Source organism: Oncorhynchus clarkii, chromosome 20 (assembly GCF_045791955.1).
Source record: "Oncorhynchus clarkii lewisi isolate Uvic-CL-2024 chromosome 20, UVic_Ocla_1.0, whole genome shotgun sequence".
NCBI classification, from domain to species: domain Eukaryota; kingdom Metazoa; phylum Chordata; class Actinopteri; order Salmoniformes; family Salmonidae; genus Oncorhynchus; species Oncorhynchus clarkii.
The window spans coordinates 22,260,622-22,287,531 of NC_092166.1; the positions used below are offsets into that span (position 1 = coordinate 22,260,622).

Below are 26,910 nucleotides of genomic sequence, written 5' to 3' on the forward strand. Positions count from 1 at the left end.
GGAGGAGGGCAGGTCAGTGGGAGTGTTGAAGGAGCCAGACAACACTGCGCAGCAGAGCTGTCAAACGGTTGAAATATCTAACCACGGCAGACGGCAATTGTGTCTTACTAATGAGAAAACAAAATGCCACATAAGGGGGACTGTGAGTTTACGGTTTGAGGTCAGCTATACTTCGTGTAGTTAGCTAGAGTTACTTCGGCGTTGGCTGCATAACTTCTAGTTTGTTAGCGAACTGGAGTGGCTAACGTTAGCTAGCATCTCGTCTTGGACTGTTGACAAACTAAACTAGCTAACGGTATCTAGCTACACCAGCGAGCTAGCCAACTAACCACAATAAAGTTAGCCGGCTAGATAACGTTACTCTACCAGCTCGTTCATGGGGAGTATATCAAATAGCCTGCAAGTTATTATTGCAGTGAGATGGAACTAAGTTTGGCCTGTTTCATCAAGTTGTTGAAGAGTCCATCATCTCATCGTTTTAATGACACACGACAAGGTAAGAACTCTTGATAACTCTGCCACTTCTGCCAGCATGCGAGGTTGCTAGCTAGTTTAGCAAGCTCGTTAGTTAACGAAGCCAGCCATTCAAATTAACTAACAGTAATGTGACCATTTAGTAACTAACTAGACAATCATTTGGTCAGCATATTGTATCCAAGCTCAAGATATATTCGTTGCTAGGTTATAGGTTGATTCCAGATCAGGAGAAATTGGGCCCTCCTATGAACAAGACTCGGTCATTATTTAAAATCTCAGGAATGTCAGGTATGCTGTTGCCATCCCTGATACGCACCATTTACAACAGATAAGGCTCAGATAGTGAAACTAAGAATAACTCATATGTGGAGAATGCAATTCGTTGACTAGCTATTTCACAACAGAAACCTAACAATATTATCATTTATAGGCCTATACATAATGCTTTCTGTTTTCTACCCTCATCCACTCATCCTTTTTTTAATGGGGATTATCAATCTTGCACTTCCTCATAACCAGCTGACCCCCCTGTTAGGATGATTTACAATATACACATGTTATTGTAGCCCGTTTACACAGCTGTATAGGTTAAAAAAAACATTGCCTCAGGGGATCACAGGGATGTCCCGTCTGTTTTTGTTTTTTTATTAGTGGCCCAGCCCTCTGTTAAAATTCCTCCACTTTTCCTTGCAGAGTCCCTTTATAGTTGAGTCTGCGATGTATCACTTTGGAAGCATGCATTATGTCCACACTGGCCTTGTTGTTTTTCACCAGTTATGACGTGTAGCTACTGCTGAGATGCTAGGGAGGGAAGTTAGTGTTTAGACTGGAGAAATCCCTCTTTGCCTGTATGCAGTAGCCACAATGTGGCTGTGGAAGGTTTGAAATGACATCCGTTATTTATGTTGTTTCTACTTTGAATGAAGGGAAATGTATCTTCTTTTTTTTACCCAGACAAGGCCTAGCAGAAATTGAAATGGAAGAACTAACTCATATGTTCTACATTCATTCTGCTTCTGAAAAGCTGATTTGTTTCAAGTGGCTATTTTACTCATTCTTGGCAGTGGGTGTTTGATCATTATCATACAAATGCTAATTGGCAAAGGTGCTTTTTGATAACATCATTTTTAAGGATACGGCTCAAGCAGCAAAAAGATTTAGTTTGGGATTGGATGGGGGATGGGAATCTCACAAGAGGCTGAATTAAATATAATTATTTTCCCAGAGTTTAATAGATCCTCTCTAGTGAAGTCACTAACTCAAGAAAAGGGGAGGACAACCAGCCCTTTGAGTAAACTCAGTAGACCTGTGCTTCCTATGATCATTACTATGGGGTTCTTATGTCTCCTTTTATTCCTGTTCATGGCTCCCTGGTTTGTTTTGGATCCCAGTCTTGTACTTTAGCTTTATCTTGGCTTAATCTCATATAATTGGACAACCAATCCCTATTAGAGCCATTATTTGTGAACTTGTTGAGAGCGGTGGGGTTGGAGCCCTGCCGTGTGTGTCTAAGAAGATTGAACTTATCTAAAGTAATGCTTTTGTCTTTATTTTTTGTCTTGTTTTTTGTCTTGAGGGAAAAAATTTAGGAAATGTTAGAGGAATGTGTTAAATAGATTAGGCTCATTATGCCCCTCATGGCAACACGACGTGTTCCATCTTAAATTAACGACATGCGTATAAGATCACACCACACAGTCTTATGAGTTACAATACTTCAGGGGTACATGCATCACCATTTTTTTCCATACAGATGCTACAGATAAACAGATGCTACGGATAACAGCTGAAAATGGTCATCTTTTTGTGTTTTCTGGCTGGTCTTCTGCAGCCTGTAAACCACCCAAACACACCATTTCCTCAGTCTGCCTGCTGAGATAGGATTTTTGTGTTTCTTTCCCCTTAGGGCTGTAAAGGGTTGCAAAGGAGTTGTCGAAAATGTGAAACTTTCATTGAGTCCTCCACAGAGTTCACAGTGAAGAGGCAATGATGGATCGGAACAAGCGCAACTCCATCGCCGGATTCCCCTCCATGAGGCCTGACCGGCTCGATGACCTGGATGGTGGAGGAGGAGGGGAATGGGCCCCATCTCAGGTGGGAAGAGTGTGCCCCTCATCCTACCGTGCCCTCATCAGTGCCTTCTCCTGCCTGACGCGCCTTGATGACTTCATTTGCGAGTGGATCGGCTCTGGCTTCTTCTCAGAGGTCTACAGGGTGAGTTTGTTATGCTTGACCTGAAATGCAAGAGGTTTATGCCTGGTAGGTGTTGTAATTAATTCATATCAACACACAGTCACCTCAAGTTATTGGTACCCTTGATAAAGATGATAAAAACAGACTATAAAAAACATAACTGGTAAAATATCGGATAAAAAAATTGGAAATTATTTTATATGAATGCGATTGCTCAGAGAAAGAGATTTTGTACCAAAACAAATCTCAGATTATTGGCATCCCTACTTTAAATTAATCTAAGCTTAACCCTGTGAGACCTACAGTTGCAAAAATGCAACATGTCCTAAATTGCATCATGTACCTAAAAAATGTCAAACAGTACATAGGCCTGTTTCTACAGGCAGACACATTTTTATATTTATTTTTTCACTTATTGGCCTTTTGACCATGATTGGTTAGAAGATCTGATGTGTTTGGTCAAAAGTTTGGTCAAAAATAATTGGGCTGACATTTTGAGATTTGGTTGTACATCAGCAGTTTTTGTCAGTCACTTAGCCCATGTCAGCAGCAACAACAACAACAAAAAATCGATTGGTTAATTAGTCTAGCCAGCCATCTAAACTTGTAGTCATGGTCATAATCACGGTCAAATTATTGCCCGGGGGGGGCAAATTGATTTTGTTAGTCACTCTCTCTCAGATATCATATTAACTGCAAACATTTCTCTCTGCCCCATTGGAAAATTTTGTAGAATTGCAGGAAATCAACTCTAAAACCTTGCAACAACATTTCCCTTAGGACCCCCAAAAGGCTAGGGCTGGCTCTGACTGCGTGTGTGGGTATGGATGTGGGTACTCAGTCCCGTGAGCCATTGTAGCTCCTCATGATAAGTTACGATTTTTTTGTGGCCCCACTCCCTGCAATGTTGCTTATCCCTACTGTAAAGCAATGGTGTGTCATTTCACTCCACCTATCCGGTGTGTGACAATAAGGACACACACCGGATTACTAAGAAACCTATGATCTCATACACCGAGTTCAGCCCTCATTCTATAATTAAACATGTCAGTGGTCCGCAATACAGTTAGCTAATACATTGACTTCTGTGCAGAGTAGGAAAACCCTGCACCTCCCTCCAAACCACCCAGAGATGTTAGGTTATGGACCAGCCCCTATTGAGGTCAGACAGGCCCTTAGAGCATGCAGATACTCATGTGGCCTCTCCCTATTTCATTGATCGGTTCTCTCACAATGGACTGATTTGGGACGAGCGAAAAGCCCTTCTATATTTCCATGTCGATGTGGTTACACCTCGGAGAGCTCCCTCTGAAGAGGTTTAGTGATGGGACTGGTAGTTAGGCTACAATGGCTCTCGGGTAAGTGCTGTATCGTAAATTACACTAACCCAACCTGACAGAGTTGGTACTCGCACAGAAATGGCTGTTGACATCTGATAGGTCAAGTCCTTAACCTGACCTCAAAACATCAGTAAACTGCCTACATTCAATTTTGTTGTAACTCCCGTTTTCATTTCCTCCACCCTCAGCACTCTTGGAAGTTAAGCCTATTTGCATTTTTATTTTCAATGCAATTAGTTGTAGACTTTAGAATTCAGCCCTACCTACTGAAATCAGAGTATTCTGTTTTTGATTGCACAAGTACCACAATAATGTCAGCACCCACCCATGTCCCATGTCTTGCATCTTAGTCATACATACAGATGGAACAGAAATAGAATGCTGAGCAGTTTACATATCTAATAGTAAATGATAACCTCAGTTTAATTGAAAGAAGTGAAGGTGTTGCTAGGTCTGGAGCCATGCGGCACAGTGTATGCTATTGCCTGCCTCCGAGCATGGTCACAGCAGTCTGCCTTGGGACCGCTCATTCACTGCTCATTGAATTCAAAGGGTTAATGCACACCACTCACACAGTACCGATCACTGACTTGGTGGGGGGGAAGGGCAGCGTGTAGGCTCCTGCCCCAGGCTGTCTGAGGGGAAGTAATTACACCATGTATTTTAGGGAGGGAATGCCCATCCAACTTCAACATGATTGGGGCCTGCTGCCCTACATGTATTCCTCTTGTTGAACAAATGCTAAATACATTTCTTCCTCTATTAACCTGAACGCTCAGCCATGTTATAAACGCTGTTTGATCCTTGGGGCCATTATAATGTTATAGCATCATCTGTTTCCAGTGATGCACCGATTAACTTTTTTTGGCCGATACCAATATCTGATCTTTTCCTTGCCCAAAAAAATGATACCGATTTACCGGCCTTTTAAGCATTCTAGTATAGTTAACACACACACACATGGACATAGCGGTTTAAGGCACTGCAACTCAGTGCAAGAGGTGTCACTACAGTCCCTGGTTCTAATCCAGGCTGTATCACATCCGGCCGTGATTGGGAGTCACATAGGGCGATGAACAATTGGCCCAGCGTTGGCCAGGGTAGGCCGTCATTATAAATAAGAATTTGTTCTTAACTGACTTGCCTAGTTAAAGGTTACACAATACACACACACCACACTGACCAAATGTTATTTCGTTGGCATTTACGTATGTCCCCATTACCAGTAAAACATAATCAAAACCTATTTCTGTCACTTACTTGCTGTGCTGTTTCGTTGTTCAGTCGTTTCATTCTCAACCAGGATTTCATCATACATTTAAAGCAGTGAAGTTTCAGCTCTCTTCCTCTGTGCGCACTGTCACTGTGTCCGTTTCCATCTTGTGCAGCTGTGTATGTAACATTTCATGTAAACCCTGTTTCTTGTCTGTATCGACGTAGCGGTCCTTTTACATAGCATCGAGCATGGTGTCGACCCAGTAAAGAGAGAATGCCACCGAATCGCTTGTTCACAGCCGGTGTCGGCAGTTTTGTTGAGCAGGCGTTTCAGTGCCATGACCGAGGGTATCACATCTGCTGCAGGCACAGTTGATGAGCTTATTTCTCGAGTCAGTTGTTCGAATGGAGCTAGCTAGTGTGTTCATGTTTCCAAGTGTCAAACATGTTCTCAAATGGCATTGAAATGGCAGCAGCGGTATGACAACCAGCACATTCATGAGCATACAATACGACTTTCCCCAGCACGAAATCCTTGACGACCCACTGCTGTTAGACTCTGCATGCTCATGGGGCTGATATCGCTGGTCCAAATGTCAGTCGTGAAGCTAATAGCAGTGACGCTATTACTGTGTAACTCCGGTAGGGCAACATCTGAAAAATAGCGCACTTGGTATTGTGTACCGGTGCTCGACCACGACAGAGAACGGTTGATTGTCAAGGGCAATGAATTCCATTATCTTGGCGTCAATGGATTTCGCCTTTGAGTTGTCTTGCTGAAATGTTCTTACTCTTTCAATGACTGTTTGAATTGTTGACTGCTCGATCCACACAATGGACATTGTGGGCTAGGTTAGGACTGCTGTGTTGCACATATAGCGCAAAATTTTACATGGTGTCATTACTAGAGGTCGACCGATTTATGATTTTTCAACACCGATACCGATTATTGGAGTACCCCAAAAAAAAAGCCGATACCGATTAATCGGCCGATTTTATAAAAATTAAATAAATAAAATATATATATATATATTTGTAATAATGACAATTACAACAACACTGAATGAACACTTATTTTAACTTAATATAATACATCAATAAAATCAATTTAGCCTCAAATAAATAATGAAACATGTTCAATTTGGTTTAAATAATGCAAAAACAAAGTGTTGGAGAAGAAAGTAAAAGTGCAATATGTGCCATGTAAAAAAAGCTAACGTTTAGTTCCTTGCTCAGAACATGAGAACATGAAAGCTGGTGGTTCCTTTTAACATGAGTCGTCAATATTCCCAGGTAAGAAGTTTTAGGTTGTTATTATAGGAATTATAGGACTATTTCTCTCTATACCATTTGTGTTTCATATACCTTTGACTATTGGATGTTATTATAGGCACTTTAGTATTGCCAGTGTAACAGTATAGCTTCCAGGAACACATCGACAACAGCCACCCTCGAAGCAGCATTACCCATGCAGAGCAAGGGGAACAACCACTCCAAGTCTCAGAGCGAGTGACGTTTGAAATGCTATTAGCGCGCACCCCGCTAACTCGCTAGCCATTTCACATCGGTTACACCAGCCTAATCTCGGGAGTTGATAGGCTTGAAGTCATAAACAGCGCAATGCTTCAAGTATTGCGAAGTGCTGCTGTCAAACGCACAAAAGTGCTGTTTGAATGAATGCATACGAGCCTGCTGCTACCTACCATCGCTCAGTCAGACTGCTCTATCAAATCATAGACTTAATTATAACATAATAACACATAGCGGTTTAAGGCACTGCAACTCAGTGGTCATTAATATAGTTTCCGGATTCGACCATCATCTCAAAAACAAGACGTTTATTCTTTCAGTGAAATACGGAACCGTTCCGGGTGGCATCCATAAGTCTAAATATTCCTGTTACATTGCACAACCTTCAATGTTATGTCCTAATTACGTAAAATTCTGGCAAATTAGGCGGCCCAAACTGTTGCATATACCCTGACTCTGCGTGCAATGAACGCAAGAGAAGTGACACAATTTCACCTGGTTAATATTGCCTACTAACCTGGATTTCTTTTAGCTAAATATGCAGGTTTAAAAATATATACTTCTGTGTATTGATTTTAAGAAAGGCATTGATGTTTATGGTTAGGTACACATTGGAGCAACGACAGTCCTTTTTCTTACGAATACGCACAGCATCGATTATATGCAACGCAGGACACGCTAGATAAACTAGTAATATCATCAACCATGTGTAGTTAACTAGTGATTATGATTGATTGTTTTTTTTATAAGAAGTTTAATGCTAGCTAGCAACTTACCTTGGCTTCTTACTGCATTTGCATAACAGGCAGGCTCCTCGTGGAGTGCAATGTAATGAGGTGGTTAGAGCGTTGGACTAGTTAACCGTAAAGTTGCAAGATTGAATCCCTGTGCTGACAAGGTAAAAACCGTTCCTAGGCCGTCATTGAAAATAGGAATGTGTTGTTAACTGACTTGCTTAGTTAAATAAAGGTGTAAAAAAAATAGTTTTTTAAATAATCGGTGTCCAAAAATACCGATTTCCGATTTGTTATGAAAACTTGAAATCGTCCCTAATTAATCGGTCGACCTCTAGTCATTACATCATGTACCTACGTTATATAGGTATGCACGTCAGCTTTGACATTGGTTTTGCACATCGGCGTTAAACTAGACATTGGGCCGATACCGATGTTGGCATTTTTAGCTAAAATCGTCAGATTCCGATATATTGTGCATCCCTAGCTGTTTCCAGTCTTTTCCACTCGAGATACTATGGTTCTGGCTCATGTGATGACTTGGGCTTTATGAGTGCAATGATATTTACCCTCGTTGCTTGTCAGTTTGATTTGTCGTCTCACTTAATGGACCCAAATATTTACTGTGTAATGAGGTTTCCATATCTGTCTAAGCAAACGGACAATAGATCTACATTGCTTTGAAAATGCATGAAATCAATGGAATGATCTGTTTCTTAGACTGTGTCGTGTTAGCATGACTAGGTATTGACTAGCTGGAGAGACAGATTGGAAGTGCAGAGCCTTGCTGGAGCAGCCTATGGGTCTTTGTTTGAGCCAGACTCTTCTATTTTCTCTCCTGGTGGGGAAAGAGTGAGTGGGGAGGGTCTAGAGGAGGCCATCTGCTGCCTGCTTCTCTACTCCAGGGAAGAGGAAGGCTAGCTCCTTCTTTGTACTTGAACTTCAAGAGTGCTAAAGAAGCATTTATCACTGGAGAGACTCATCCAAATGCTACATAAATAAGGCCTAGATCGGTCTGCTTCCTTTTTCTGTACCTCAAACTTCCTTTTATCTCCTCTCTCCAACAGTGTTGATATACAACTCATATCTGTAGGAAAGTGATCATAGTGATTATGAAAAATATAACATGCACAGTATATAACCATTTATATGCATTGTATTTATTTTGTACCTGCAGACTTTGACCTGAGTGGAGCGATTTTAGTATATTCTTGGTGACTGTTGGTTTCAATGTCTTAATATTTCAGCTGGAGGAAGTGAGCAGTAGCAGATCAAGCTCACCATTTTCTCACCCTAATGCATAACTTCCTGTGGTTATGGCCCTCTGAGAAAGCATATCAATCCGACTTAAGCTTAGCGATATACAGAGAGAGTTCTGTATTGTTGTAGGTGTTCGGCTATGTATTCTCTACCAAAGCATAGACTACATTTTCTTAGCCTCGGCTCACTGTTCCTTCTAGTGCACAACTGTGGATGACAGTCAGCCACTTATCTTTGATCACATCAGAGATAATGCTGCAAGGAAGGTCAGTAACTGACCTCGTTCACAGTAGAAATAGGGAGTCAGCAGGCCTATTGCTATGGTTTCTGGATTTGGAATGAAAGGTTAGAGCAAGGGTAGAGCAAGTCATGCTCCATGATCTTGGAATATTGATCATGTTTTGAGAGTAGTGTCCTCATTAGAAGGGAATATTGATAAGGGATCTGTATGGTTATAGAGAGAAGTGTATATTTTCAGTGTAACCTCCTAGATATCGCCTAAATGACCGGATTGTTGTGTTTGTTGCAGGTGCGCCACAGAGTGTCGGGCCAGGTGATGGCTCTGAAGATGAACAAACTGAGCAGTAATCGAGCCAACATGCTGAGAGAGGTCCAACTGATGAACAGACTGTCCCATCCCAATATCCTCCGGTGAGTTCCAGGAAACAAAATGATGTCTACCACTAACTATATTCAGCATAATTTTTCTTCGGCACACCACCATCATCAATATTTTGTATAGTTTGTATATCGATCTGTCCATTGAAGAAACATAAAATTCCTTCTGCAATATTATGCAATGGTGTTGAATTAATTATATCTCAAGGGGATATAAAAAAAATGTGTAAAATACAGGGATAGTAAAGTTGAGTTATGGTGCCATATTCATAAGTAGGCTTATTTTCTTATGGACTTCTAGCCTAATCTGTCATTTTTAAATGTATTTTTTTAGAATGTGACTAAATATCAGTCATTTTTTAGATTTGGATCTGTAGCTATTTGTCAAAATGACATTCGCCTTTCTAATGGAATCAGTTGGGTGACCTTGATCTCCCTGATTCCGCAGAAAGCAGGTCAGAAATCTATTAACAATGGTTTTCTGGAACGACATCCTGAGTTTGGATTTCATTGACATGTACGCCCTTTCCTTTTCCACTTTCTTCTCACCAAGGCTGTTTTATTTTCGTATAGCGTTGTGAGCCTGTAAAATGGGCATAAATATTTGACCAAACCCATCATGATGGGACATAATGTTTAGGATACATAATTGTATGACCAGCTATTTCTAATCTGTGAATTTAATAACCTCATGGATTAGGCTGACCGAGGCTTTGCATGATCCTGGAGGTTGTTCAAGTTTCTCTGTGACTCCTGCCATTCTGAACACGCAATGTGTCTCTGTACTGGATGATATTCTACAGAGCTCACATTCTGCTGTAGGTGGTGGGTGGGAAAGAGAGAGTGTCTGTAAGTGCTGTGCTACAATCACAGCTTTGTTGCAGCCAGTTCTGTGGGGGTGGGCAGACGAGCATGAGGGGGTCTTTGTCTGAGGAGCCCTTTGAGGACCCACAAAGTCTCACGTTTATTGGGTCATAACTCTAGCGGCTCCAACACTCGCTGTGCATACGGCCTGGCCCGTGTGTTAGGATATTGATACAGGCAATTTGTGTAATTTAGAGAAAAAAGACTTGACTGTGACTCCGGCCTGTTAAGATTTGTAAGCAGTATCTCAAGAAAAGAGAGGAAAAAGAGATTGAATGCAGCTCAAGAGAGTGAACCTTGTTTTCCCCCTGAAAATGACATTCTTGTTTGCACCTCTTGTCTTGTCTTGCAGCCCACCAGTGCAGAAATATTTAACCATTTCCACACCAAGAGCATTGTAATTTTTATCTCAAAAGGACTATGTTGTGGCCTCCCGGGTGGCGTAGTGGTCTCTGGTAGCTGTGCCACCAGAGACTCTGGGTTCGCGCTCTGTCGCAGCCGGCCGCAACCGGGAGGTCCGTGGGGCGACGCACAATTGGCCTAGTGTCGTCCGGGTTAGGGAGGGTTTGGCCGGTAGGGATATCCTTGTCTCATTGCGCACTAGCGACTCCTGTGGCGGGCCGGGCACAGTGCACGCTAACCAGGTCGCCAGGTGCACAGTGTTTCCTCCGACACATTGGTGCGGCTGACTTACGGGTTGGATGCGCGCTGTGTTAAGAAGCAGTGCGGCTTGGTTGGGTTGTGTTTCGGAGGACGCATGGCTTTCGACCTTCGTCTCTCCCAAGCCCGTACGGGAGTTGTAGCGATGAGACAAGATAGTAACTACTAATAATTGGATACCACGAAATTGGGGAGAAAAGGGGGTAAAAAAATAAAAAAAGGACTGTTGTCCTTCGGACAGATTGACATTTTGTACAACTGAGGCTGCATTTACACAGGCAGCCCAAGTCAGATATTTTTTCCACTAATTGGTCTTTTGCCCAATCACACCTGACCTGATTGGTCCAAAGACCAATTAGTTCGGAATGGGCTGCCTGTGCAAACACAGACATCTATACACAGCCCACTCAAATGTTTTTTTTCTGGACCGCCAATAGCTTGGTCATGTCAATATAGATCAGGATTCTAAAAGAAATTGGCAACGTGAGAGAAGCACAACAGGAAATATGTCTCCACCACATGTATCACTGTGGTAGTTACATGGAAACATGACCAGTCTTTTTTTTCTTTGTTTTGTCTTCCTCTAGGTTCATGGGTGTGTGTGTTCAGGAAGGCCAGCTCCATGCTCTGACTGAGGTAAGAGGAACCACTGTTCTTCTTTGTGTCTTAGAGCCTCTTATAAGATGGGTATCTCCGATGTAGGCTGACTGTTGCTGGCTGTCACGTTTCAGGTTGGAACCTTGAGACACTCTGTTTTCTTATTCAGTTTTCTGTCCACTCGATAATGGAATGTGATTCTAGAAACGTGATGGGTCCTCTAGCGTCAGTATAGGCCGAGATGTGTTTTGCTTTTAATGTAGCTAATACTGTCATATTCCCCTCTGAGTCATGTTGCAGGACAGTCAGTTTGATGTTATATTACATGAGTAAGTCTCAGACAAGTAGAACCCTCTAAAAGGTAGCGGTGTGAATATAATGAAAAGGTGTTTGACTGTGTGCCCAGGGGTTTTCTCAGGTGAACATTGACACATCACCCAGTACAGGGACCTGTAATTGGAAGAACCTTGTGTTCGCCTGAAAGAACAGTTTACATGTGCACAAATAAAGCTGTGTGTGTTGATATTCTCAATGAGCAGCCAGGGGATGGGTTCCATTAGGGCTAAGGTTTGTTTTCAAGCTCATCTTATTTTTAACCTGTGTGTGTGTGTGTCCATGCTCTCTTGTTGCTAATGATTAGCGTTGATTAGTTAGGGAAAAAGCTTTACGACTGTCTGCCACATCACATTCACCCAAGCACTCGTGTCAAGTGAGCGATAGCAGGAAGTTATCCAATATGTGGATCCATGGAGATGAAGAGGGAGGGAGAGAGGGAAACGTCTGTGATGCCGCTCTCGCAGTTTATCGGTTCTGCTCACCCCACCCCCAGTCTCTTGGGCTTTGATGTCAGCAGCCTAAAGCCACAGGCTGTGAATACTGAAAACACTGCATCGTGTGGTTATGTTTTGTAGCTACTGCTGTGTTATAAGAACTAGCTGCTAGCTACCAGTACTGTTTACTCTGACTGGATCCTGAATTTAGCGATGGGCCAGACGGACCTCCATGGTAGGAAATGAAGAGTCAAGTTACTGTGCAGCCACAGGCTTAGATACAATCACTCCTCCGTATAAAGCTCCTTGGGCCCGTTGGGTTGGCACAGTAACCTTCGCACTGCTTTCCCACTGCTTGATAGATCTAGGCTACACATTAGGCAAATACAGATTAGGAGCATTATAATCTGGGTAATCCATGACCCACTTGGGGATTACAACATTATTTGAAGATGCTTGCAGTGGTCACGAGACAATGAAATTCCCATTTTCTTTCCATCTTTCTTAGCTTTTTTCCCCCCATAGTACCCCGGCTTTTATTTAGTTTGAGGAAAGTTTCCTCAGCTGGTCAATAATATCAGTTGAGAAATTCTAAGAATAGCATCTGTGTAGATTTGTTACTCCATGTTAAGACATTTCAACTTCCTGGGTTTTGCCCCTCTTCTCCTATTGTCCACTGCTCCTGCTGTCTCTGATCTGTGATCACGTGTCAATGGCCTCACACTCCCTTCTCTGGGTGACAGGGTTTGGGGTGGAGGTGGGGTGATGTGGCCTTAAAACCTAAAACAGGCCTCCCTGTGTGCCTAGCATTGGCCTACGCTGCTTCGCTCACTCCTCTGATCTGGAGAGTCTCGTCTATAAACCTACTGGATGCATGGAGTGGATCATATCCACACTGACCGACTGGCAGCAAGATTTGTCTGGGCTTCACCCATTTAGGGGAGGCTCCTAGTGGAGCATTAGGCATGCAGACGACAGATGCAGGGGGGCTACAGAGGAATTTGTAAGGTAAAGCCGACGTAATCCTCTCCTGCGTCTGGGATTGGTTTGGGAATGGTCTGCAGGGCAGGGGGAGGGAAGACAGAGGAGGTAGTGTAGAGGGCCTTACAGCATGGGGGGCTTTTAGTGCCTAAGCTTAGACCCATGGACATGAATATCCAACACACTTGAAGTTAATTTGTTTCACTGGTATCGCATGCATATCCTGTGGTAAACTATAGGCCTACCTGGACAGTATATTGTCTAGGTTGACTTACTATCAGGCCGACTTCAAACATTCTACCTGAACAAAGGTAGACTGAAGCACAAGTCAAAAGTGAGTGACGTTGTAACCTCTTCACTTTGGGCAGACCCAATTCTGCTCACTAATCCCATTAAACGGTATAGGCTGTGTTCATATATTGTGATATTCACAAGTTCCAGCTGTGTGAACACAGACACTTTTGAGTTATGTTAACTTTCCTAAGCCATCAATGAAGTCATTGTGACAGTTTGCCAAGAAAACTAAAACACAACAGTCTAGAACCACTGGGGAGGCCCAGAGAAATGAGGTCAGTCAGTCTGTCTTACTCTCTTCGTTACTCTTGTCCACTTTCATTTCTCTCTGTAATTAATTGTCACCATAGTAGTTCTGTATATGGGACAGCCAAGCCTGTCGCGATTAAAGCTGACATGCACAACGTAAAAGAGAGAGCTACTTTCTAGCACATTCCCACTTCACTTTGCTTTCCCTGCACACAGTCCCGTCTGTGTCTGTCACTGTCATTGTCCCCAAATGTGCCTGGCATTAGATTGATGCTATGTTTAGAGTGCTCAGAGTAACTCAATTGAGTTCTTTGACCTGTCTTTCGGAATGGAGTGGTGTGTAGAGTAGCCCCAAATGACTGACAGGATGCTGTAACAATGACTTGACTTATAGTGCAGTACCTTATCTCTTTTTATCTCTTATCTCTTATCTCCTTTTTATATAGGGTACACACAGTAGGCCTATATATGGAAATTGAATTCAAGATAATGTGCATTTAAGCCATACTAGTAATGTGTACTTTTGTACGGAAGCCTAATTTTAATAATGGGAGCATTGTGTTTTCTCTCTCGACCTTTCTGCAGTACATCAACGGTGGGAACCTGGAGCAGCTGTTGGACAGCAACAAGCCTCTGAGCTGGGCTGCCAGGCTCAAGCTGGCCTGTGAGATCGCCAATGGCCTGGGCTACCTGCACTCCAAAGGCATTTTCCACCGGGACCTAACCTCCAAAGTGGGTGGCTGTTAACTGTGGATGGATGCATCCAAAATGGCAACCTATTCCCTACATAGTGCACTACTTTTCTGGTGCACTATATAGGGAATAGGTTGCAATTTCAGATGCACCTGTGTCTCCTTTCTACAACCGAGATAAGAATCATCGATCTAGTCAGCCTTCATATACAGCAACACGCGCTTCAGTTTCTGTTCTTCAAACCTTGGGAGTTGGAAACTGGTTTTCTGCAGAGTACATAATGTTATTGTAAGAAGTGTTTATCTGGCTAAATCGGCGGCTTGTGCATGGGGGCTTTGATGGAAGCTGATGATGGAATGTATGCTCACTGTTTATCCTCAGAACTGCCTGATCAAGTCTGAGGAGAATGTCTACACGGCAGTGGTAGGGGACTTTGGTCTTGCTGAGAAGATTCCCAACCAAGAGTAAGTCATTTCCACGGAAGCGCTTATTTATCAAACATGGTCATGACATGATCAAGACTCAAATTGAATCCCAAAGTAAAAAAAAAATATATATATATATATATATATATATATATATATATATATAATATATATACATACAGTGCCTTGCGAAAGTATTCGGCCCCCTTGAACTTTGCGAACTTTTGCCACATTTCAGGCTTCAAACATAAAGATATAAAACTGTATTTTTTTGTGAAGAATCAACAACAAGTGGGACACAATCATGAAGTGGAACGACATTTATTGGATATTTCAAACTTTTTTAACAAATCAAAAACTGAAAAATTGGGTGTGCAAAATTATTCAGCCCCCTTAAGTTAATACTTTGTAGCGCCACCTTTTGCTGCGATTACAGCTGTAAGTCGCTTGGGGTATGTCTCTATCAATTTTGCACATCGAGAGACTGCAATTTTTTCCCATTCCTCCTTGCAAAACAGCTCGAGCTCAGTGAGGTTGGATGGAGAGCATTTGTGAACAGCAGTTTTCAGTTCTTTCCACAGATTCTCGATTGGATTCAGGTCTGGACTTTGACTTGGCCATTCTAACATCTGGATATGTTTATTTTTGAACCATTCCATTGTAGATTTTGCTTTATGTTTTGGATCATTGTCTTGTTGGAAGACAAATCTCCGTCCCAGTCTCAGGTCTTTTGCAGACTCCATCAGGTTTTCTTCCAGAATGGTCCTGTATTTGGCTCCATCCATCTTCCCATCAATTTTAACCATCTTCCCTGTCCCTGCTGAAGAAAAGCAGGCCCAAACCATGATGCTGCCACCACCATGTTTGACAGTGGGGATGGTGTTCAGCTGTGTTGCTTTTACGCCAAACATAACGTTTTGCATTGTTGCCAAAAAGTTCAATTTTGGTTTCATCTGACCAGAGCACCTTCTTCCACATGTTTGGTGTGTCTCCCAGGTGGCTTGTGGCAAACTTTAAACGGCATGTTTTACGGATATCTTTAAGAAATGGCTTTCTTCTTGCCACTCTTCCATAAAGGCCAGATTTGTGCAATATACGACTGATTGTTGTCCTATGGACAGAGTCTCCCACCTCAGCTGTAGATCTCTGCAGTTCATCCATAGTGATCATGGGCCTCTTGGCTGCATCTCTGATCAGTCTTCTCCTTGTATGAGCTGAAAGTTTAGAGGGACGGCCAGGTCTTGGTAGATTTGCAGTGGTCTGATACTCCTTCCATTTCAATATTATCGCTTGCACAGTGCTCCTTGGGATGTTTAAAGCTTGGGAAATCTTTTTGAATCCAAATCCGGCTTTAAACTTCTTCACAACAGTATCTCGGACCTGCCTGGTGTGTTCCTTGTTCTTCATGATGCTCTCTGCGCTTTTAACGGACCTCTGAGACTATCACAGTGCAGGTGCATTTATACGGAGACTTGATTACACACAGGTGGATTATATTTATCATCATTAGTCATTTAGGTCAACATTGGATAATTCAGAGATCCTCACTGAACTTCTGGAGAGAGTTTGCTGCACTGAAAGTAAAGGGGCTGAATAATTTTGCACGCCCAATTTTTCAGTTTTTGAATTGTTAAAAAAGTTTGAAATATCCAATAAATGTCGTTCCACTTCATGATTGTGTCCCACTTGTTGTTGATTCTTCACAAAAAAATACAGTTTTATATCTTTATGTTTGAAGCCTGAAATGTGTCAAAAGGTCGCAAAGTTCAAGGGGGCCGAATACTTTCGCAAGGCACTGTATATGTAATCACACACACAGTTGAAGTCAGGAGTTTACATACACCTTAGCCAAATACATTTAAACTCAGTTTTTCACAATTCCTGACATTTTAATTCTAGTAAGAATTCCCTGTCTTAGGTCAGTTAGGATCACCACTTTATTTTAAGAATGTTAAATGTCAAACTAATAGTAGAGAGAATGAATAATTTATTTCAGCTTTTATTTCTTTCATCACATTCCCAGTGGGTCAGAAGTTTACATACACTCAATTAGTATTTGGTAGCATTGCCTTTAAATTGTTTAACTTGGGTCAAACGTTTCGGGTAGCCTTCCACAAGCTTCCCACAATAAGTTGGGTGGATTTTGGCCCATTCCTCCTGACAGAGCTGGTGCAACTGAGTCAGGTTTGTAGGCCTCCTTGCTCACAAATTTTGCCCACAAATTTTCTATAGGATTGAAGTCAGGGCTTTGTGATGGCCACTCCAATACCTTGACCTTGTTGTCCTTTAGCCATTTTGTCACAACTTTGGAAGCATGCTTGGGGTTATTGTCCATTTGGAAGACCCATTTGCAACCAAGCTTTAACTTCCTGACTGATGTCTTGAGATGTTGCTTCAATATATCCACATAATTGTCTGTCCTCATGATGCCATCTAATTTGTGAAGTGTACCAGTCCCTCCTGCAGCAAAGCACCCCCACAACATGATGTTGCCACCCATGTGCTTCACGGTTGGGATGGTGTTCTTCGGCTTGCAAGCGCCCCCCTTTTTCCTCCAAACGTAACGATGGTCATTATGGGCAAACCGTTCTATTTTTGTTTCATCAGACCAGAGGACATTTCTCAGAAAAGTGCGATCTTTGTCCCCATGTGCAGTTGCAAACCGTAGTCTGGCTTTTTTATGGCGGTTTTGGAGCAGTGGCTTCTTCCTTGCTGAGCGGCCTTTCAGGTTATGTCGATATAGGACTCGTTTAACTCTGGATATATATTGTACCTGTTTCCTCCAGCATCTTCACAAGGTCCTTTGCTGGTGTTCTGGGATTGATTTGCACTTTTCGCACCAAAGTACGTTCATCTCTAGGAGACAGAACGCGTCTCCTTCCTGAACGGTATGACAGCTGCGTGGTCCCATGGTGTTTATACTTGCGTACTATTGTTTGTACAGATGAACGTGGTACCTTCAGGCGTTTGGAAATTGCTCCAAGGATGAACCAGACTTGTTTAGGTCTAAAAAAAAATCTGAGGTCTTGGCTGATTTCTTTTGATTTTCCCATGATGTCAAGCAAAGAGGCACTGAGTTTGAAGGTAGTCCTTGAAATGCATCCACAGGTACACCTCCAATTAACTCAAATGTTGTCAATTAGCCTATCAGAAGCTTCTAAAGCCATGACCATTTTCATGATCATTTTCTGGAATTTTCCAAGCTGTTTAAAGGCACAGTCAACTTAGTGTATGTAAACTTCTGACCCACTGGAATTGTGATACAGTGAAATAATCTGTCTGTAAACAATTGTTGGAAAAAGTACTTGTCATGCACAAAGTAGATGTCTTAACCAACTTGCCAAAACTCTAGTTTGTTAACAAGAAATTTGTGGAGTGGTTGAAAAACGAGTTTTAATGACTCCAACCTAAGTGTATGTAAACATCCGACTTCAACGTGTGTGTGTGTGTGTGTGTGTGTGTTATTTCAGATTTGCTCCTTTTGAGTCAGTCCAGTTAAATCTCTCTGTACGAAATGAATGTGGGACTGGGAGGTAAAGGGATGGACATGTGCCAGTAGGAGGGGGCCATTTGATTAGGAAGGAACATGAAGTACTGTTCAGGTCAGGAATAAACTGGAGCGCTCGGCTAATAATACCAGAGCAGGTTAAGAAGGCCCCGCTCTCTCCTGGCTAGGACTTATTACATATGCCTTGCAAAAGTATTCAGACCCCTTGGATTTCTTCACATTTTGTGTTACAAAGTAGGATGATTCAAATGTGTTTATGTCAATTGTTACTCAACAATATACACAATTCTCTGTCAAAGTGGAGGATTTTATTTTATTAATACAAAATTAAACGACTACAATATAGCCTTTCTACAAGTATTCAGCCCCTTGGTTTAGGCAAGCCTAAATTAGTTTAGGAGTAAAGTTTTGCTTAACAAATCACCCCAAAATAAATCCTGGACTTACTCTGTGTGAAATAATAGGGGTTGACATAAAAAATTATTATGACTACCTCTGTTCCCCATGCATACATCTACATTGTAAGGTCCCTCAGTCAAGTATTGAATTTCAAACACAGATTATTTCAAAATCTTTATCAAGAAGGGCAGTGATTGGTAGATGGTTAACAATAACAAATCAGACATTGACTCTCTTTAAGAATGGTCTAGTTACTAATTATGCTGTGCATTATGTATTAAACCACCTAGACAGCTCAAAGATAGTCATCATTCTGAGCTGCAGTACAGGAATGAAACTGCTTAGGGATGTTACCATGACATGCTGACCACACAGCTCCCGTTACTTGCACGAGCATTGCAAAATATATTTACACATACATGTTATTCAATCATTTCATCCAAACTGCTCGTCTGCATTAAGGTGGCAATGCACCTTAAAGTTGGTTGCCAACCTCCATATAAAATCCAAAGAAGACTGAAGGAGGAAAGATTACTAGAAACTAACTAGGTTTACCCTTTTATCTGTGGATTAATTGTCAGAGTAGAGGACCTTGTGCATTTCAGGTAAAATAACAACCCCATGTTTATCCTAGGACAAATTAGCTAGCAACAGCAAGCTAGCGGGCTAAATGGCCATGAATGTTTCGACCTGTCCCCAATTTAATATAGGTGGTTCAGAGCTCACTTTGATATTTCAACCTGCGCGTCCTGATCGCGTCTGGTGTGGCTGGACAAAATTAATATGCACGTGGACGCACGTGCATGCCCGGTCTACTCGGCATGTGAGGCCATTTGATGATTTTAAAATGTTCATTGGCTGTGATGAGAGAGAACAAATGGATCAACAACATTGTAGTGACTCCACAATAATGACAGCGTGAAAAGAAGAATACAAATATTCCAAAACCTGCATCTTGTATGCAACTAGGCACTAAAGTAATAATGCAAAAACACATGGCAAAGGAATACACTTTCTGGCTTAAATGCAAAGCCCTATGTTTGGGGCAAATCAACACATCACTGAGTAACTGCTTCCTTATTTTCAAGCATGGTGGTGGCTGCATCATGGTATGGGTATTCTTGACATCGGAAATTACTTGGGAGTTTTTCAGGATTAAAATAAACTGGATAGGGCTAAGCACTGGCAACATCCTAGAGGAAAACCTGCTTCAGTCTGCTTTACTCCAGAGACTGGGAGAAGAATTCACCTTTCAGCAGGACAATAACTTACGACCAAAGACCAAATCTACACTGGAGTTGCTGGAGTTGAAGACAGTGACGGTTCCTAAGTGACCAAGTAACGGTATTGACTTAAATCAGCTTGAAATACTATGGCAAGCCAAGACTTGAAAATTGCTGGCGAAGCATGATCCCCAACATCATGACAGAGCTTGAAGAATTCTGAAAAGAATAATAGGCAAATATTGCACAATCAAGGTGTGCAAATCTCTTGGAGACTTACCCAAGAAGACTCTTCGCTGTAATGGCTGCCAAAGGTGACTCTAACATATATGGACTCAGGGAGCTGAATACTTATGCAACGACTACTATATTTTAGTTATTACATTTTTATTTGTCTTTAAAAAAAGTTTTTTTTCGTCCACTTTGACATATTTTGTCTGGATTGTTGTGTTACAATTGATTTAATTGTAATTTTTTTGACAATTAAATGTGAAGAAATCCAAAGGGGTCTGGATAATTTTTTGCAAGGCACTGTACCTGATCATGAATAGACTTGTTCCTCAAAACAGTCATGGAGAAGGAACATCAAATGTTTGGTTTGTCTGCTAATTGTTGTGATAAAAATTGTCAAATTGAATGAAGTAATTAATTGCATTATTCTCTCACCCAAAAGACATAACCTCCAGTCTAACGTCTTTCTTGCTGTACTTGTGTTGTGCCTGCAGTGGTGAGGGGGAGAAGCTGGCGGTGGTGGGCTCTCCCTTCTGGATGGCTCCTGAGGTGCTGAGAGATGAACCCTACAATGAGAAGGTAGGTCCCTGACTTCTGAACTCTAAACCTTGACCTCACCCTGAACTAAACTGGACCACTTGTCTCCTACAACCCCCTCCAACCCAAGCTAAGAACTCATCTTGAATGTCTGTCTCTCTGTTTTCTTCCGTTTCCAGGCGGATGTGTTCTCCTACGGTATTGTCCTCTGTGAGATCATTGCCCGAATACAGGCCGACCCCGATTACCTTCCTCGCACTGAAGTGAGGATTGTTCAGTTTCCTCTGTCCTCTATCGCCTTGATACATCCTGACATTACATAAGACAAACACTCATTACACTCATGTCTGGTCTAGTTGACATGATGTTGGCACCGGGGGTGGTTTAGAAGAGCACAGCTCTTTCAATATGTTGGGTTAGATGCCAAAAATAGATGAACATGGATAACATCCCAAAGTATGGATTTCCTGTCTGACCTCTCCCCCTACTCCCTCTCTCCTTTCCCTCCCTGATAGAACTTTGGCCTGGATTATCATGCCTTCCAGCACATGGTAGGAGACTGTCCTCATGACTTCCTACAGCTGGCCTTCAACTGCTGCAACGTGAGTCTGCCCTCGATCTCTTAATTATTCCAAAACACACGACTGCTTCCAAAATGTGTATTTGATTGTATGGAAAAGAAACTAGTAACATAATCTGATTTAGTAGTACCCCCTTATCTTGTTTGACCTGGCTACTCTATCCCCTCTCTCCAGATGGACCCCAAGCTGCGGCCCTCGTTCCCGGAGCTCGTCAAGAGGCTGGAGGAGATCCTGTGTCGGTTGAAGGCAGAGGAGTCTGGACGAGAGAGGATCCCCCTCAGTGGGGAAAATGACAAGAAGACCATCCCCAAAGGTGATGTCTCAATCACCTCATATCTAAAGCCCCTTCAGAAGACTGACTGCCAAGGCAGTGGGACTGTTTTATTCATTCTCGAGTTGAATTTTATGAGGATAGCATAACATTAGCATTATCAAAACCACAAACATCACCACCAGATGAACTCCCTAAAACAGTTACAACAGTGTAAAGATGCCCCTCAGTTACCACTTTCCCTTCAATGTCCACTACACATGATTTTGAATCTCCAAGTCTGTGATCTAGTGTTGCAGATGCACTTGTACAGACATTAAAAGTTTGCCTGACATTATTGATTTTCATAGTGGCAACTCCCCCTGACTGCCATGTGTTCGCCTACAGTCCTGCACCACTTGACACCCAGTTTCTTGCACAGTGTCAAGACTGCACAGTGCAGACAAATAGTTTCTTGGAACCAGGAAGAAGCTGTAAACCAAGCAGCAGTGAGGCTGCCAGTAGCTGCTCCACATTGTAATCTGCCTGTTGCGTATCCCCTAGGGTTGCCTCCCAAATTACACCCTTTCCCTTTATAGTGTACTACTTTTGACCAGGGCTCACACTATATAGGGAATAGGCTGCCATTTTGGATGTACCTCAGGTCTACTCTAAATAGGTCCAGTGGCAAGCCAGGGCTGTCCTTTCCCTCCCAGCTCTGTCCCAAAGAGTAATTTACTTTCCCCAGTCCTTTCCTCTACTGTTATGATAGTGTTTGCTTGCAGGTTCAAGTTGCCTTACTACAATTTAACATGACGTACATTTCTAAGCTCTTAAGTGTTTCTCAAACACCCGATTTTGTGAAACAAAGAATAAGCTACAGTAATGTTGCTAAGTGGGAACCACCATGTACACAGAGAGTATGTTGGAAATCATTCGTCTTTTCTCAGATTCTATTTCATTTCTAATTTGGTTCATGGGAGTACCGGTTCTGTACTTTTAGCTAGTTTTCCTTCCTCGGCCAGTCACTCCCTCTTCACTGTTTGTCTACCTTCGGCTTCCCAGTCCAATTTAGTATTTCTACATTATATCTTATAAACAATTTGCATATGTTTCCACCTATGCAATTTACTTCAATGTAAAAATTTGTCTGTGCCTTGTTTGTTTCTCTTGCCTGTACTGTTGTTCTTGGCTTATATTGCCCCCTGGTGGTTACATTGGGAACTTACACTTCATAACAATCCCATGTGTTGTGAGGAAGAGATGTTTGACTGTTGCTTCTCTCTCCCTCTCTCTCCAGGTCCAGGTGAAAAGGTCCAGGGGATTAAGAGGTTAAACTCGTTGGGTCTGCAGGACGACAAGATCCCTCCCAAATCACCACGTCCTCGTCGCAACATCTGGCTCTCCCGCAGCCAGTCAGACATCTTCTCCCGCAAGCCAGGCAGGAAGGTCAATGTCCATGACCCTTACTACAACCCAGGCCCCAGGGCTGTGCCAGGGGCCCGCAAGATCAACCCCTTCAATGCCCGTGAGGACCTGTGCGGAGGCAAGATCAAGTTCTTTGACGTGCCAAGCAAGTCCGTGTTCTCCCTGATGTTCGACTTGCACTCTATCCAGGACAGCGTGTTTTCCTCTGGGACCCAGACCCACTCTGGAGCCCCCGTCCACCCGGGCATGTGGCAGGAGACCTGGTTCACCGGCAGGCAGTGCCGTTCTCTGCCCGCCTCCCCCCAGCTGGCCCTCTCAGATGGCTCCTGCCCCCCGACTTCCTGTCCCATCTCTGCCACTGTCTACAAGTGTGACCCGGCCCAGCTGGGCCAAGAGGTCAGGCAGAAGGTGCTCACCGCCTGGGCCAGGAAATATGCTGTGATAGAGATCCCACCGTACCATGGAGGTCAAGAAAAGGTAAAGAAAGAGGAGGAGAACAGAATAGATGAGAGCTGGCTTCCTTCTCCCATGCCCAGTGACAGTGCAGAGGCTATGGACTGCTCTAGCAGCCAAGGGAGCCCAGTGGAGGACAAGGACAAACACTTCTACCCCATGCAGGGCCAGAATGGAGGACCAGTGGAGGACAGTAGAGGCGTGGTGTCTATGTGTGAGGAGATGGAGGCTGAGGACCAGGAGGGCATGCAGCAGCAGCAACAGACCTCCTGTTCCACTGTCACCCTCAGCCCAGCCACAAACGGAGGCCATCTGAGTCCCATCGTACTGGTGCCATGTACGGCCATACACGCCTCCACAGAACTGCCATCTTAAGTGTGACATCTAGAACTAAAACAGGTCATGGAGAAAAGGCGCTTTGAGAGACACTCCTCAGAGAGACCCTCAGATCATCTTTATCGATGCTTTGCAGATAGATTATTTTTTCAAGATTGTTTTTATTTAATATACTGAAAAGTGCTTATTTTTTTTCTTAAAGGTGTCCCTAAACCAGGGTTCTTCTAATTCCTTGATGTTATTTGTGTGTATGCTGGTTTTAAATCACTGCCTACTCCTTGATGTTTTATTGTGATTATATTCTGCCCCATAGGGAAATGCATGGAAGTACATGTACAGTTGAAGTCAGAAGTTTACATACACCTTAGCCAAATACATTTAAACGCAGTCTTTCACAATTCCTGACATTTAATCCTTGTAAGAATTCCCTGTCTTAGGTGAGTTAGGATCACCACTTTATTTTAGGAATGTGAAATGTCAGATTAAAAGCAGATAATTATTTATTTCAGCTTTTATTTCTTTCATCACAATCCCAGTTGGTCAGAAGTTTACATACACTCAATTAGTATTTGGCAGCATGGCCTTTAAATTGTTTAACTTGGGTCAAATGTTTTGGATAGCCTTCCACAAGCTTCCCACAATACGTTGGGTGAATTTTGGCCCATTCCTCCTGACAGAGCTGGTGTAACTGAGTAAGGTTGTAGGCCTGCTTGCTCGCGCAAGCCTTTTCAGTTCTGCCCACAAATGTTCTATTGGATTGAGGTCAGGGCTTTGTGATGGCCACGTCAATACCTTGACCTTGTTGTCCTTAAGCTATTTTGCCACAACTTTGGAAGTATGCTTGGGGTCATTGTCCATTTGGAAGACCCATTTGCAAGCAAGCTTTAACTTCCTGACTGATGTCTTGAGATGTTGCTTCAATATATCCACATAATTTTCTGTCCTCATGATGCCATCTATTTTGAGTGCACCAAGCCCTCCTGTAGCAAAGCCCCCCCACAACATGATGCTGCCACCCCGTGCTCTACGGTTGGGATGGTGTTCTTCGGCTTGCAAGCATCCCCCTTTTTCCTCCAAACATTACAATGGTCATTATGGCCCAACAGTTATATTTTTGTTTCATCAGACCAGAGGACATTTCTCCAAATAGTATGATCTTTGTCCCCATGTGCAGTTGCAAACCATAGTCTGGCTTTTTTATGGCGGTTTGGTAGCAGTGGCTTCTTCCTTGCTGAGCGGCCTTTCAGGTTATGTCGATATAGGACTTTTTTTACTGTGGATATATATACTTTTGTACCTGTTTCCTCCAGCATCTTCACAAGGTCCTTTGCTCTGGGATTGATTTGCACATTTCGCATAAAAGTACGTTCATCTCTAGGAGACAGAACGCGTCTCCTTCCTGAGCGGTATGACAGCTGCGTGGTCCCATGGTGTTTATACTTGCGTACCATTGTTTGTACAGATGAACGTGGTACCTTCAGGGGTTTGGAAATTGCTCCAAGGATGAACAAGACTTGTGGAGGTCTACAATTTATTTTCTGAGGTCTTGGCTGATTTCTTTTGATTTTCCAATGATGTCAAGCAAAGAGGCACTGAGTTTGAAGGTAGGCCTTGGAATACATCCACAGGTACACTTCCAATTAACTCAAATGTTGTCAATTAGGCTATCAGAAGCTTCTAAAGCCATGCCATCATTTTCTGGAATTTTCCAAGCTGTTTAAAGGCACAGTCAACTTAGTGTATGTAAACTTCTGACCCACTGGAATTGTGATACAGTGAAATAATCTGTCTGTAAACAATTGTTGGAAATATTACTTGTCATGCACAAAGTAGATGTCCTAACCGACTTGCCAAAACTATAGTTAACAAGAAATTTGTAGAGTGGTTGAAAAACAAGTTTTAATGACTCCAACTAAAGTGTATGTAAACTTCCGACTTCAACTATACATATGAAAGTAACAAATCTAACACTCTTAACATGGAGAAAGGGTTGTGGTCTGAATGAAAAACGGCATACTCACTGCCTTCCCAACATTGAGATCCCTGCCTTAAGATTCATTGTGACTGGTAGTATTTTTTTGTTCTGGACGATTGTGCGTTTCAGATGAACGATTCCAAGCTAAGGTGTAGGGAATAGATCCTTACCATTTTTATTAAAGAGCTAGTTAATGAGTGGTTTACCAGACTACTGAGGTCTCTTGTGGAGACTAATAAAAATGTACATTACAGAGCATTTAAACAGTAAACTTACCAGTAAAACAAGTTTGTTTAAATGTACACCCCCACGAGCACTGGAAATGTGATCGTTTGTACATACCTTTAACATTTTGAAATGTTTGGCAGGCCTATATGTTGGTGTGCACATTTTTAAGGATTGTTTTTCAGATGACTGCTTAGAGAGAAACTGGTTCAGAATCTACCAAAGGATTACTTTATAGCTCTATGTATAGAGGAATGTGTCGAGTGTGGCTTGAATGTGTGATCCACCACACTTGTCAGTGGGTCCTATTTTTGGTCAGCGGCTCCGTTGAGTATAAGCTGTGCAAACAGCACTAGTTGGTGTGGATGGCTCACTCACTCGTGCTTTGGTTCATGACTCCCTTGGCACCTGTTTTGATATACTGAAATACTCCAGTCAGTAACTACTTTAATAGGAAATTGCACTTGAAAAGAACAATGTTAATCTCGTTTATCACTACATTTCTATGCAATAAATGTAAACTGTGTCAGGATTGTTTTGCATAGAGGATCTATTTTGATATTTATAAAAAGATCAATTTGACATCTTACTACTTTGTATGCAGTTTGTCTGGATGCAATGTTGTGATATTGATTGTTCAAATTCTTTATTTTGTTGTTATTCCCCTCCAGTCTTGGCTGATTTATGAACATGTATTAGCAGAACGCTTGTTTTAATCCAAATCTGGTTTGAGTTGTACTTTGTTTAAGGAACATGTTCCCAATCGCTTAAATAAATGTTTATTTTGCTTCTTTTGGTGACCCTATAAAGGTCATACACTTTACTCATCGTTAGAAATAAGGGCTTGCCTGCCTCACATCAAGT

General features: G+C 42.4%; 1 protein-coding gene across 2 annotated transcripts; it reads left to right on the plus strand.

The window, feature by feature from the left end:
• Positions 1–26,855, plus strand: LOC139376089 (dual specificity testis-specific protein kinase 2-like). 2 transcript variants are annotated; one of them, XM_071118266.1, is made up of 11 exons: positions 1–496; positions 2,384–2,691; positions 9,279–9,400; positions 11,479–11,527; positions 14,368–14,514; positions 14,857–14,939; positions 20,756–20,840; positions 20,978–21,061; positions 21,314–21,400; positions 21,554–21,692; positions 22,930–26,855. In XM_071118266.1, exons 2-11 carry the CDS (start codon positions 2,464–2,466, stop codon positions 23,883–23,885), a joined length of 1,980 nt encoding a protein of 659 aa, XP_070974367.1. In that variant the 5' UTR covers positions 1–496; positions 2,384–2,463; the 3' UTR covers positions 23,886–26,855. The 2 variants fall into 2 exon arrangements, with proteins under 2 accessions (XP_070974367.1, XP_070974368.1); XM_071118267.1 differs by having other exon boundaries at positions 11–496; positions 2,445–2,691.
• The last annotated feature ends 55 nt before the right edge of the window (positions 26,856–26,910 follow it).

Coding starts and splice junctions, on each gene's coding strand:
- LOC139376089 (XM_071118266.1), top strand. CDS start 2,464: ATGATGGATCGGAACAAGCGCAACTCCATCGCCGGATTCCCCTCCATG. Junction 14,940..20,755: donor GAGAAGATTCCCAACCAAGA/GTAAGTCATTTC, acceptor TTGTGCCTGCAG/TGGTGAGGGGGAGAAGCTGG. Junction 21,062..21,313: donor ATTACCTTCCTCGCACTGAA/GTGAGGATTGTT, acceptor CCTCCCTGATAG/AACTTTGGCCTGGATTATCA.